Here is a 15367-nt window from a genome sequence, read left to right on the forward strand (position 1 = left end):
TATTACAATGGGATGAACACTGGATTTGTAATCAGAGGACCTAGGTTTAAACCATGGCTCTGCCACTTACTGTCTGTGTGACCTTGGGCAGATCCATTCTCTTTTCTGGATTTTAGTTCTTCACTTGTAAAATGAGGGCATTGGACTAGATGACTAGGTCATCAGATAAGGTCTCTTCCAGGCCTACATCTGTGACTCTTTGAGAAGCTGTCAGCAAAGAGAGCTAAATAAAACAACTCTGCACCATTGGTTACTGACCTCTGTGATGCTGATTGAAGGCTGAAGTCAAATATATGGACTACCCACATTGAAAAGTATTGAAAGGATTCCAGTCAGGTGGTTTTATTAGGGGGGCACCCTCATATCGAGTCTGATGCTTTTTCTTCCTCAGATAATCCTCAGATAAAGAATCTCTGCTTGCCCAAGCTCTAGCTCTCTTGTGGCCAGAGGTGCAGGCAGCCTCAGATGGTTTTGGTTTCAAGGTCAAGAGTCATCCATGCCAACAATTATTAACTAAGCAGCTTCTCCAGGCCACCACGGAAGATTCTTATATAAATGTTAGCTATTATCATGGCTTCTGTTAAAGTAGCAGCATGGCCTTAGTGGATAGAAAGCTAGGCTTGAAGTCAGGAAGACCTAGATTCACATCTTCCCTTCTGACAGATACTGGCCATGCGACCTTGGGTAACTTCTCTGTCCATGTTCTAGGCAACTTTCTCAGAAAAAGAGAGAGTTTTCCCCTCTGGGAATTCCTGTACCAATAAAATCACAGGCCTGCCCCATTATTATTATTGTCATTGTAATAATGTTTGTGTAGGCACAATTAGATATATTGAGGCAGTCTTGCGCAGGGGAAAGAGAGTGGGTTTTGGAGGCAGATAACCTGGGCTTGAACCCTGGCTCTGGCAATTACTATTTCATCTCTCTGGACCCCGGGCTTTTCATTTTCAAAAATCAGACCCGGTTCCAGGAAATATGGAATTTCTCACTGCCAAGTCAGTAAAGAAGAAGCATCACATGCTCATTTTCCATGAAGGAAATCTACCTACAGGTGCTAGAGCTCTCTGAAGAGCTTTAGTGGCAGGGCGTCATCAATCCCCATTGCAGCCTATTGTCCTCAGCTCTGGATTTTGTTCCAAATATAGAGGGCTTGTCAAACCATCCAAATAGCCCTGTGGCCAAGGCTTCAGGTACAGTTCCATGGCTTTCTGCCACTCAGGCAATGATGGAGGGGCTGGGCTGTTTAACATCTGTGGTTCCTGGCTTGATCATGGGATTATTGCCTCTGAGACTAGCCAGCCACCAGAAATCTCCACGCTAGGCATCATTCTGGCCATGATGGCTCGCCAGCTCCTAAATGGGTCACTCACAAATGCCTCTATTTTGGAATATAAAGGGAGCCCCACATGGAATTGTGGCAAATAAAGCTATCCTTGTGCCCACACTGTCCCAAAGCAGACACATGCTTTTCAGATTAATCGAGGGTTTGGTGGCTGTTCTTGGCTTCTCTGTAACAATGGATTCAATTCAGTGCCTAGCACATAGTAGGCACTTGATACTCATTGCTTGATTGAATTCGGCTTCAGTAGAATTTAATTCAATAAATAAAAATGGTACTGAGGATTCCAAAACAAAAATGGAAGAATCCTCGCCCCGCGGGAGCTTGTTTTCCGCTGGAAGTCATGTTCACAAGGAAGCAAATAAAAGGTCTTCTTGATGTAGGAGGTGCAGCTGAGCTCTACTTTGAAGGAAGCTGGGGAGGCTAGGAGGAGGAGGAGGGGAATGAGTTCACTCAATGGGGTTCCAATTATCAAGTAATCCAAGTACGCTAAAACCAACTTTCCAGAGGGGTGGAAATGGCATCTGTGAAATCACCTGACTAACCCACCAACTATCATTTTGGTCCATTTTCCATTCAAAATCACTTACCCGTGAGTGTGAGGGACAGTGGAAATGCCATGTTTCCATATGCTTCATCCCTGACTGTAGGAGTAGTCCAGCCCAGCACTGGGGCATTTGGATTGTTACCTAGTAATAAATTTGCCCACGTTCCTAAAACAAACATAATTTAAAATAAAAACTGAATGATGGGAAAAATGATCATCTTAAATCATTAAGCCAGGCTTACTGCTGAATCATTAACTGTCTGCTTAAAATATCCAAACAGTTGCTCTGACCTGAGGGCATTCATCCTCCTGGCTTGGTCTGGTGAGGGCAGGATGAGTGTTAAATAAGCACAGAAGGTTTGCTAGGAGCTCACCTCTGCCACTGTCAGTCACAGCAGTCTGTGAGGCCTCTGTTATGAAATATTCTGACTGGAAGAACTGATATTGCTTCTCTTTCAGAAAAAAAATAACCGTGGCCAGATCGCTGAAACTTTAATTAAAAAACCTGGTTGCTCTTAAAAACATAAAATCGCCAAGCCAGATACCCTTGGATTTGAGTGACCTAGAGTTTAAACAGTTGAGGAAATGAATGGGGAACCATCCCCTGTTAGGAGATGAAAAATCTTAGAATGTCTTCAAAAAGGACAAATTAAATACAAAAGACTTATGAAGGAAGATGCTATCTGCATCCACAGAAAGAACTGATGAATAGAAGCATGCATAAAATGGTTTTACATACACACACACACACACATTTATGTCTAATGGTAGCCATCTCTATGATGGGGTGGGAGTGGGGTATGGGGGAGGGAAGAAAAAAAAGGAAAAAAGTTACAAGGTAACTTTATTATATATTTAGGAGGACTAGCAAGCTATATATAATAGATTTGCAGGTTCATGTATAATCATCTTTTTTCCCCTATTCTACTATGTCATGAAAATGCTTGTTTTATTAAGTTCAGAATAAAGTAAATAAAAATTTTTAAAAAGCCAAAAAAAGAAAAAAAAGGACAAAGGGACTTTCTGTTGATCTCAGTGGACTGATTACAGAGATAAATGGAAAACCTGCTCTTTAACAGGCTTGCAGCTCAGTAGCAATAGGAATAAATATTCCCAAGATCCAAGGGAAAGTAACCCAAATAGTCAAAATGGGCTCCATCCAATTATGTTATCTGTTCTCCTTGGCTGATCTGAAGCTACTGCTAAAAAACAAAAACAAAAAACAGAATCCCTTTTCTTGGGAAGAAGTTGTCAAGATTGAATCAACACTTGATAATTTTCATCTGGATTTCTGCCCATGATTCTGGGTCCATCTTTATTTACAGTAGGCAGCCTGCCCTTAGCTAGGTGGGTTTCAAGAAGGCTTTCTGATTTTTCAAGTATGAAAACTGAAGGAAAAGAGAAAAGCCTTGTTTAGGTAGTGGAATCTTTTTTTTAAAAAAAATAGGTTTTTATTGATTCTATTTCTTATGTCACCATAGCATCCCAAGTATCCCTTCTTTTCCCTGTCCTAGAGATCCATAGCAAATAGTATTTTTTAGAAGAGAAAAAAAAAGTTGGCACAACTGATTGATACATTGAAAAAGTCCTCAAACATGTGATGTGACACCTGTGGACCAAGTGGGGGAGGGGAGAAATCTTCACATATCTCTTCATTCAAATCCTACTTGATCTATATAATTTTGTTACATTCACTTTTGATTTTTTGGTGTGTCGTTCTTTCCACCCACATTGTTGTAGTTACGGGTAGACTGTTTTCTTGGCACACATGTCGTTTCTTAGAGCACAGTAATATTTCATTATATTCTTGTACCATAATTTATCTAGCTAGTCCCCAGTTAATGGGCATTTATTTTCTTTTTAGTTCTTAGCTATCACAAAAAATATTGTATAAATACTTGGAGTAAATGGGGACTCTTTTCTTATCACTGGCTTCCTTGGAATATAAGCTCAGTACTGGAGTCTCTAGTTCAAAAGGTACAGACATTTTAGTACTTTATTTGTACAATTCCAAATTGCTTTCCAAAACAGTTGTGCCATTTCTCAGCTCTACCAACAATGTATTAGTTTGCCTATCTTTCCATATCTCCCCTAACATTGACTGTTGCCATTTTTTGTGATACTCAGGATGGTTTAAATTTGTGTCTCTCTTATTATGAGTGATTTGGAGCATTTTTAAAATGTGGTTGTGGATATTTTGAAGTTCTTTTGATAATTTTGTTCATATCCTTTCACCATTTGTCTATTGAGGGATGACTATTTTATACATATGCACACTCATGAGTGCATACACACAACACAGTTATCCCTTCCACGTTGTAGGCGTTTGAATTTTTTATTTTTTTATGGGGTTTTTACAGTACCTTAGTATAAAATTTGGGTTAAGTATTTGGTCATAGGCTCTGTGTCATTTGCTGGCCTTTACATGTCATCTGCAGCTTCTGCAAAACTCCTCCAAAATTCCCATTTAATTTCTTATGCTGACATGCAATATATCAAAACCATGATGGGGAAAGTCATAATGTAAAAGAGATGACTGTAATATATATTATATATATTCTACTAGCATATATACGAGTAGAATATATATGGATATATACACATATGTATATATATATATACACAGTACATTTGTACATATATGTATATACATATAGGTAAATGCACAATGTATATATACATATATGTATACACACAGTGTATATACACATGTATATTCTGCTAGTATATATGCTAGTAGAATCTTGAAGTCAAGAGAGACATATTTTCAAGTAGAATTTTCGAATTCTGTTTGAGGTATTCAATCATTCATTCGAGAAAAATTTATTAAGCCCCTACTACTTGCCAGGCAACATGCCAGGCTTTAGGAATACAAAAACAAAATAATCCTTGCCTTCAAGGTGCTTACATTCTATTTGAGGAGGTGGAAAGGAGCAGGAACAAAGCATCTAAGTTTTGCTTTTGGCCTCCATACATGGATTTTTCCCAAACAAGCTTTGAGAACAGTGCAGCAGTTGAAGGTGTTAAGAGTGACTCTACCCTCTAACCCAAAGCCTCACTATCTAGGAAGTGTGACAGGCATGAAGGGTGGGCCATTGAGATTCATGTTTGCTCAGACACCATCTAGAGTGTTCTGTTCAGATCTTAGCACTTTAGAAAGGCCATTGATGAGCTGGAGAGTATTCAGAGGTGGGCTTGCAAGCTGGGAAGGACCTTGAGTCCATGTCAGAATAATGGCTGGTAAAAGCAATGGGAAATATTTAGCTTGGAGAAGAAGAGGCTCTAGGGAGTTATGATAGCTCTCTTCAGGTACTTGAAAGAATGTCATGTGGAAGAGGGATTAGTCTTGTTCAGTTAAGCCCCCTGGGACAGAACTAGGAATGATGAATGGAAATTGGAAAGAGACAGAGTCAGTTTTGAGGTCAGGAAAAACATTCTTAATAATTAGGACTGCTTAAACTTGGAATGGGCGGCTGGATAAAGTGCCAGGACTGGAGTCAGTTAAGATTCATCTTCCTGAGCTCAGATACGGCCTCAGACACTTACTAACTGTGTGACCCTGGGCAAGTCATGTAATTCTGTTTGCCTCAGTTCCCTCATCTGTAAAATGGGATGGAGAAGGAAATGGCAAACCACTCCATTATCTCTGCCAAGAAGACCCCAAATGGGGAGGGGGGGGGAAAGCAGCTAGGTGGTGTAGTGGATAGAGCACTGGCCCTGAAGTCAAGACGACCTGAGTTCAAATCCGCCCTCAGACCAAACATTTGACACTTACTAGCTGTGTGCTTTGGGCAAGCAATTTAACCCCAATTGCCTAAAAATTAAAAATAAAAAATAAATTAAAAAAAGAAGACCCCAAATGGGATCAGGAGTTCTGAGTCTCATGATGACTAGTGGTGGGAGAAAGTGAAGTCATCAGGTGCTGTTAGGGGAAAATGGCATGAAGTTAGCTGAGGTCATGTGTTAAGACCAAAGTAGGAAAAGTGTGTTTTTGTGAACATGCTATGGCAGCTGTGGCATGTGCGTGCGTGATTAGCATGACTCAGTCAGCAGGGACACAGGAGACCAGGCCTGCAGTCCCACTCACGGGTCAGCACAGGTTGGGAGTGTGCCATGCATGTAACCACCGTAAAAGGCTAAAACTTTGGGAGACAGGTGGAGTCTTACAGACGTTCAACTCCTCTACTCTTGCTGTGTGATGCTCTGATCCGTAGGTTGTCCCCACCCTAGCATTGTTCCTTTCTCTTCCAACTGCCTTGGACTTGGAAACTCAGCAGATTCCCTGGTCCTGACCTGACCCTACTCACTTAGAGCATTCCGACTCTTTTCCTTTTCTCCAGGAGGGACCTACCCTTCCTCAGACCTAGCAGTTGCTTGAATCATAGGTATAAATCTATGTGCCTTTCCTGTATAATACCGTTGGGCTCCCTAAACAGACCTCGGCTCTCAATGGCAGAGCTATTTTCTGTTCTCAAAGTCCCCCTTGAGCAGACACTAGAGCATACACAAAAGTCAGCACAGACTTTTGAGGAACAGGCTTTGCTGTGGAGTACAGGCGGTCCTTGGGGCTCAGCTAATGACTAGAATGATCAGTGCTGGCCCTTGGCCCCTAATACAGGGATTATTAACAATGGCTGGATTTCAGGGATCCACCTATTTGGATGGGAAAAATACATCTTTACTTCAATATGTGATAAGTTTCCTTTGAAATCCTACGTATTTCATTTTCTGCAATTAAAAAATTGTTCTGAGAAGAGTCCCTAAGCTTCATCAGCTGCCAAAGGGATCAGCCACACAACAGAAGTTATGAACCCTTGACCTGATAGTACCTGAAGCTTCTAACAGAGGTGGGGAACCCATGGCCTTGAGGACACACGCGGCCCTGCAGGTCCTCAAGGGTGGCCCTTTGAATCCAAGCTTCACAGAACAAATCTGCTTAATAAAAGGATTTGTTCTGTAAAACATGGACTCAGTCAAAAGGCTGCACCCAAGGACATAGAAGGCCGCATGTGGCCTTGAGGCTCCAGGTTCCCCACTCCTGCTCTAGAATATTTCACTGTATGGAATGAGTCCTAGTACTCCTGGCCCAGTGAAAATTACTTATGGATGTCCTTGCTAGGGGTTACCCATGGGCTAGGCTTAGGTGGTTTTTGTAGTGTCCTGCCCAGCAAGCATCTCCCTGCCTCACAGTCCCTTAGTGGGCAATGTGAAGGGATTTCTTCAGAGCTCAAGAAAACTTCTCATATCCACTCTTAATGCTTAGATTACCGAGCAGAAGATTTGTAGGTTTCTACAATCCTGCTTCTAGGACAAGAGACAACAGTGTTATAGAATACACCATCTCCTAATGTCCTTTAAATCAGGATTTATCATCAAGTTACTAGATCAGTTATCAGAGAGCTTGGCCATTCCTATCTATGATGAATTAACTCATATGGATATGGTTACTGACCTGCCAATTTTTTATTGGGCAATGTGTGGGCATCAGGTCCTACCTTTGCTTACAGGTGAAATTGGGCTGTACCTTGAGTCCTCTAGCAGTCAGTAGAAGTTTGTCACATAATGAGTGAAAGTGACGTAGCTTGAGGTGGGGGAACTCTTCTATCTGGCCTACCTACCCTTGATGTCTAGGTAACTAGTTGACAATTGCCCATTGACTAGCTTGTCTGCCACTACAAGTAAACAACAAAGCCTTTTTTTTTCAAATAAACAAGCATTTGGTTTTCCTCCTTACCATTCCCCCCACCCTATGGAAGAAAAAAAAAGAAAAATTAAAATTTTTTTTTAAACAAATATGCATAGTCAAGTAAAGCAAATTTCTGTATTGGCTGTGTCTAAAGTTGTATATATTATTCTGCAACTTGAATTCATTACTTCTCTGTCGGAAAATAGGTAGCATGGTTTACCCTTATTCCTCTGGAATTATGGTTATCAGTCCTCTGGAATAACGGTTGGTCATTGAATTGATCAGAGTTCATATGTCTTTCAAGTTGTTTATCTTTCCAATGTTGTTTTTATTGTAAATTGTCTTCTTGATTCTATTCATGAGTTCATGAAATTCTTCCTCAGTTTCTTTGAAAGTATCTCTTTCACAATTTCTTAATGAGCTATACTATCCATTACATTCATATACCACATTTTGATCAGTGTCCCCAGAGTTTCAAATTTTTTTTGCCACTCTAAAAGAACTGCTATGTATATTTAACAACAAAATCTTATCAATATACTGACCACTTCTCCTATTTCACCCCATAGGCCACAAATTTCCAATCTTTGAGGTTGACCTGCCAGGCCCATTCACATTGTGGATTCCAGCTATGATTTGACTCAGTGTCAGTAGTTAAAATAATCCAGTGGTAGTTGAAGTAATCCATAGGGTGACCATTTCATTGTGGACCAGTGACCCATGAAATGGAACCCCTGTGGGTCAGAGTGAAAAAATGTTACAAAATACTGCACCTAAATAGACTTTTGTCTATTCTCAGAAGGATGGAGATTGGTGGGTTGGGCCATTGCCTGGAACTAAAGGATCTCACTCACTTTCTGGTCCTCGTATTGATGGCTGCTTTGGCTAGAATCCTGAGATGCCATTTGCTTCTATCAGGAATCTGGGGGCATACTTCTTGGAGTCAGGAAAGAATAATTATCTCCACATAGGCCATTTGATTATATGATTGACCTATAGTAATAAAAAGATGATGATAGTAATGATAGAATAATGAGCCAATAGCTCACCATTACTTCCTTATGAACTACCATGACAAATCCTGACAATACAAATACAGCTCATCAGATATCCTGGAGAGTTAAAAAAAACTGTATTGGAATAAGTATTACATATAAAACTTTTGCCTATAATCATATGGTCATAACATGTATCCACAAAAATTTAGGAACCTTTAAAATAGATGGTGCCATGCTGACTTTTCATAATTTCCAAGTTACATGACATGAAAAACTTTTAAAATACAGAGACCTAGTGAAAGAAAGTAGAGCCACGTGGGAAGATGCTGAATTACACATCATTCCCATCATTCCTTCTACTAAAGCTGTCCCAAAGAAGCTTTCAGGGAGCCTACAGAGGATGAGCTTACATCTCTCTGTTCTCACTAAGTTACAAAAGGCAATTTATTTTATCTCCCTGCACAAGAATCTAGAGAACATTAAATATGAAAGACCAATAGGATGACAACTTGCCCCCAAATGATTTGTATCTGAACTCCATCCAGAAAGATAAGAAGAATGAAATGATAATAATAGCCCTGGATACTTTTGTCGTCTGGGATTAATGCCAGCTCCTCTAAATACCTGAGCTGATGGACCACTTGCTAGGAACGGTGATATTCACCGCATCAGACCTACAGGTTCAAATAACAATGGGCAACAAATGGGAGCTTTCCTTAGAGACTCAATGTGTCCTATATGGATACTTTGTTATTTAGGTTGGTTTATGTCAGTCATGCTTACATAATCTTTTCAGATTTCATGGATGGGTTATTTCATGAAATACTGGAACAAGGACCAGTTGGTAGTTTATCTTGATGATAACCTTATCTTTCATAGCCCATTATATATAATATTATATATATGTATATGTATACACACACATACATACACACATACCAAACTACATATGGAGTACAATCCTCCAGAATGAAATTGATGGAGTCCTAAAGCTGCCCCCAGCCCCAATATCCCAACTTCCTTATGGGCCACACTGAACAGCGTGCCCGCTATCTCTGTCTGGCCACTGCCAATCCACACATTTGTACCCAACCACAATCACACCATCCATTTAGCCCAAGACGGGACCACATACCTAACTATCCCTCTTGACCAGACAGGACCACAATAGCTAGCCAATCAGAGAGTGCCACGACCAGGATGTTTGACCACCGAACCATAAAAATGAGCCCCTCCCCTATTACCTAAGCCCTTAACAAACCCCTCCTGCCTTTCTAATATCAACCATATTCCTATATTCTATGTAAATTTGACTGTGTAATCAGCACCATGCACCCTATAAAGTTGTCTGTCTTACCTTACTAAAATTGCAAGTTTCTCTAAGGAACTTAGCTACTCTCCAGAGTGTGAAGCCTCAGATCCACAATAAATCTCTCCCTGGCTTGGAGTGGGCCTGAGTCTTTGAAATTCTTTGAGACATCCCACCACACTGCAACCTGACCCTCATCACAGTGAGCAACCAAAACCTGGGAATATTATTCCCTACCATGTAAAATGTTTTTACTTCAGTGGGATGCTGGCATCACCCCATTTGTTTGTCACTACCCTCTGAGGTATGTGGGGCAAGGAGTATGGTCTTTATTTTGCAGATGAGGAAATGACTCCAGGGAGATGAACTTCCTTGTAAGTAATCATGAGATAGAGCAAGGGGTGGAAGATTCCCAATGGAGCTTGATGTTGACTCCCCTCTCCCAGCCCAGGAAGTCAGCTGTGATGGATCATACCCTGAAGAATGGCCACATATGGCCCCAAGGGCCCAGAAAGTGCTGGATAGGATCGTGTAGGGCACTAGACTTTAAAAGGATTAGAAAGAAAATGTCAACAGCTTTACACATTTGTATGAGGACTTGGGTGGTGGGAAGAGTGTCTTGACTTAGAGTCAGAAATATCTCAATCTGCCTCTGAAACTTGAATAAACCATGGGGAAATCTCCCGAAATTGGTTTTCCTCATCTGTAAAATAGAACCAGTCATCTGCTGAAGCTGCATATCAGAATAGAATGGGTTTCAGATCTGGAGCCAGAGCGTCTGAGTTCAAATCCTGACTCTGCCACTCACCACCTGTGTGACCTTGGAGAGTTCCCTTCCTTTTTCTAGGCCTCAGTTGGTCATCCTAAAAGGGGGAAAGTTGGACTAGGTTAGGGGTTCTTAGCCTTTTTCATCTCATGGACAGTCAGTCTGATGAAATCTATGGTTCCCTTCTCGGAATAATTTTGAATGAACAGAATAAAATACATAGGGTTACAAAAGAAACTAATTATATTGATATTCAATTCTCAAAATAGTTTTTACAAACAAATTCATAGACCATAGGTTATGTTCTCTTGAACAAGATTAACTCTAGGGTTCATTCCAGCTATGGATTTATGGTGATGGATCCCACTATGGGCAAGCTAGTCTCTTCATCTGGTCAATTCATTCAACAAGAAGCAGTCGATAAACGCTGATTAGCACTTAGGTGCCAGGTATCATGCTTAGCATTGGGGATACAAAGAGAGGCAAAAAACAGTTCTTAGAGTACATGGAGCTCACAATTTAATGGGAGAAGACAACACATTAAAAAGGAGGGGTGGTGGGAGGCAGGGTAGATGAAATTCTACAGCCAGGTAGACATCCTCCTTAAGTGGAGGATCAGGGAGTTCTCTGATGTCCATCATCTACCCTCTCCAATCAGAGAGAGGGAGAGATGGGACCCAAGGGGAGGGGGTATTGATGAGGTGTGAGTTTCAGAGCTGATGTGATTTTTTCAGGATCTTGAGTTTCTGGAAACCATGCTGAAATCCAGGAGTGCTCTTCAGGTGGGAAATGAACAACATGAAAGGCCTTCATTAAATGCCTACTATGTGCCAGGGATAGGGCAACTAGGTGGTTCAGTGGATAGAACTCTGGGTCTGGAGTCAGAAAGACCCTAAATCCAGTCTCAGACACTAGTTGTGTGACCCCTGGGTACATCACTTAACTTTGCTTCAGTTTCCTAATCTGTAAAATTAGCTGGAGGAGAAAATGGCAAACCACTCTTGTATCTATGCCAAAAACAAAAAACAAAACAAAACAAAAACTCTAAATGGGATCACAAAGAGTTGGACATAACTGAAATGACTGAACATGTGCCAGGTATGATGCTAAGTGAGGGAGATACTAAAATGGAAATTGAATAGTTCCTGATTTCAGTGAACATCTATTCTATGTGGGGGATGGTGGAGAGGGGTTGAATTCAATGATTTCTAATGTCCTTCGTGTTTCTAGGTCTATGATGAGGCTGACTACTAAGTACTGGTTAGGTTTTTGTTGAGGGTGGTTCCCCACCCCCCACTTAAGAACTCATTTTATTCAGGTGTGGCGGTATCAGTATGGTTTAGAGGAGGGAGTGCTTACTGTGATTAACTCAAGGACTTTCTGAAGGTACTTCACCTCCTTCCCCAGTGCTGGAGTCCACGTTGTCTCCATGAGATGACACCTGGCAGGGTTTTATACAATTGGCGACAGGGACATGGCTGGGCAAACTCCATTTTAGGTATTCTTTAGTCGTTGTGAAGTACTGCAGGCTGTTTCCATAAATCATTAACCTTTTTGCAAAACTTACCCCCCAGAGTCTCAGCTGTTGTTCTAAAAACTTAATTTGCTAAAGCTGTTTTCTTCCCGCCCTTAATTATTTATGTATTTATGGACTGTACCCACCTGCACACCCAACATTCTCATGTGAAACCATATTTCTTGTGTCAATTGCTGAGGTCTCTCCCTTTATGTCCTATTTTGCTTCCGGCTCTAAATTTAAATATTTGGACTTTGTTCAGCTCCTGAGTATTAAAAACACCCCTCCCCACTTGCTGGAAAAGCTGTGAATTAGCTTTTTTAGCATTTTATCTGAGCTGTACAGTGGTAATTTTACCTAAGCAACCAAAAACCCATAAATAAATCTATGTATTTATATGTCTGAAGTACATTATAAAAGAAGCAATAAATCCCATTTTCTACATAAAAGAATTAGATTTTCTAGTTTACCTCCATGCTGGGATTAATAAAAATATGTAACTGATGGAGTGAAGCATTTGAAGTTTCCACAGTCATCTTGGGGAGCTGGCTAGAGTAGCCTTCCCCTTTTAAAAAGGAATGCCAGTTTATCCCCGTCCCCCTCCCCATTCAGTATTGTTCCTTGATGACTGTTTTAAAATGAGCTGAGAGACCGCTACCTGCACGTTTCTGCATGGCCACTAAGGCACGATCCAATTCATCTGGAAATCCAGGTTTCCTTTTATTTCCATAACTATCCATCTCCAAATTACAGAGAATTCATTCCTGAGCTGGAGAGATGCCAGAAGTTTCTCATCTAGCTGTCTGTGGGTTGCTGGGTTTTTTTTTTTCTCCCTCCCTCTTTGAGGCTTTCTGATGCCTAGAGTAAGCTCAACTCAAAAGGATTTTCAGCCTCACACTCGCCAGATATTCCCCGACACTCACATCGGTCTCTGTGAGATTCCAGAATACCGGTATCAACAGCAGATTCACAGCCTCCTTTTACGTGCAGGTGCTCCAGAAACTTCAAGATGCGTCTGGTAATGTATTTAATTTTCCAAATAAGCTACTTTGTGGTTCATAGTGTAGAGCTGTCTGCTGGCTCTTTTTGTTTTTGTTTTTAGTGTCTTTGGAATAAAGTGAATTTGAAAAGATCTAGAGAGGCTAGGGCATAGTGTCGTGTTAGTTGGCAGCCCAGGGGTTTGTATCTGTGTATATTTCTATCTCTGTAAATGTCTGCCTACGTATAGGTGGTCAGTCAGTCTGTCTGTCTGTCTGTCTATATTTATTTATCTATCTATCCTACCACCTATCTCTATCTGTCTATCTGTTTCTGTCAGTTTGTCTGTCTCTCAGTCTATCTATCTAGATATGTGTGCACAGGCAGATTATACTAAAGCAATGTTCATGGAGACAGTACTTTTCAGTATAGATACAGTATTCACCATCCAGATTGGCAAGCATCTTGTAAATTAACAGTTAGGAGCAAGGGCATCATTTCCCCTAGTTTTACACATTCCTAATGTTTTAGACACCTATTAAAAATAACAGCAGTAACAACAACCCCTGTTCTTCCTTTCCTGGCTGGGAAAAATAGCGTTTTGTTTAAAATTGTGGCAGGAGAGTTATGTTTTTTACTGGTAGAGAATTTCTATACAGCCTTACCCGCTTCTTTTTTAACTCAATAATCACTGAGGGGAAAAAATGTGGTTATGGTTCACAGTAAGCCCATAGGGATTTTGAGCTGCAGTGTTCAGTAGACAGAGTAGGTATTCTAAATACTAGTCCTTGAATAATAAGTACATCAGGGTAGATTGCCTGTAGCTGAGTCTTTCTACATTTTCTGACATGTAGCAATCACATCAAACTCTGTACATATATGGTGTGCATGTGTTTATTGAACTCGGAAGGTCCTGTGAAAAATGTGGGCTTACTAAATCACATTTCCCCTGGGTGCCACCGAGGTCTAAAATTAAGAGAATGCTTAGCAATTAATAATCAAATCCAGCATCCCTTTTCTCATTTAGGGAGATTTACATTCTCAGGGCTTGGCATCATTAGCAGTAGAGAGTAATGAGTTAGTGGTCCAAAGTCTATTTCTGACTTCAATGAGGTTATGATTCCTCAGCTAAAGAGATGCTCCATGGACACTCTCCACTCTGTTTAAAAGACTTCCTTTACAGGTTAAAACGTGTTCAAACCTGGAGTGGCTGAGCGCTTAGGAACACAGTGAGCTGTGTGCTATTGAGAAAAAAAAATAACCACAGCAGGTTTTAAAAAAAATTTTCTATGATCTCTCATCTTTGTATAACAGAAATACTTTATCTATTTTTACATTCTGTTCATTTCTTATTAATAGCAAATGATATCTCTTTAATATCACGTCCCACTAGTTCTTGAAGAGATTGATGGTCCCTAATTATAATGAAGATGGTGAAGTATCATAGCCACCCAAAGAACACTCAAAGGGGAAGTAGGTGGAACTCATTGGCAGGGGGTTTCTGAGACGTTGAAAATGGTAGATTTTAGATGAAATTCACCAAATAGTCTGTGTGTCCATGCTTGAGTGTGTGTATATTTGTAAAAGACTGATTCTTATAGGACAGTGCCTAGCAGAGTCCTGGGAACACAGTGTGGATTTAATAAATGCTCGCTGTTTGATAGCTTCAAGTGTTACCTTTTAAAAATCAGGCAGATGATATTAATGTTAGATATTTCATCATCAACAGTAGTTCTTCATATAATTTTAAAAAAACATTAAAAAGCTTAAAACTGCACTAAGACATTTTGAGGTATTCTGTATTTAAGAAATAGGCATTAGTGTGGTCAAAATGTTTTATCAGTTATAAATTAATTATATTGACTTTGTGTTACTGATCCATTGTTTTTCAACTTTTTTTTTGACTAAGAAAACCAGCAAATGTATAAAAGCTGATCAGCCCCATTGAAAATTCATGCTTTGGGATTCAGACCGTACACAATATTTAGATTTATTTTGGGAGTTAAAAGTTCTGGTATTCTTTCTACAACTGTGCGCTTAAAAATGAAGTGATTGTGAATGCTTAAAAAATGTCATATAACTTTGTTTTATTACCTAGGTAACTTTAAATTTAAAAACCTGTTTTCAAATTTAGAACTATCCAAAGGTAGAGATATTTCAAAGGCAGAGAGGGTCCTTTGGAATGGTATGCTCCATTAGCAGCCATTAAAATCTGGTGCAAGATATTA

At 40.2% G+C, this 15367-nt stretch overlaps 1 protein-coding gene across 1 annotated transcript in view; it reads left to right on the forward strand.

Annotated features, from left to right (window-relative positions):
* Window positions 1-12831: 12831 nt before the first annotated feature.
* IQCJ (IQ motif containing J) overlaps window positions 12832-15367 on the forward strand; it is a 202099-nt gene continuing 199563 nt past the window's right edge. The window contains exon 1 of the mRNA XM_078147598.1: window positions 12832-13179. Within this exon, the coding sequence (XP_078003724.1) occupies window positions 13171-13179 (9 nt within the window). The 5' untranslated portion in view covers window positions 12832-13170. The remainder of the gene's footprint in view (window positions 13180-15367) is intronic.

The sequence above is a fragment of the Phascolarctos cinereus genome, unplaced genomic scaffold (genome assembly GCF_003287225.1).
Source record: "Phascolarctos cinereus isolate Bilbo 61053 unplaced genomic scaffold, phaCin_HiC Scaffold_7;HRSCAF=346, whole genome shotgun sequence".
Classification (NCBI taxonomy): Eukaryota; Metazoa; Chordata; class Mammalia; order Diprotodontia; family Phascolarctidae; genus Phascolarctos; species Phascolarctos cinereus.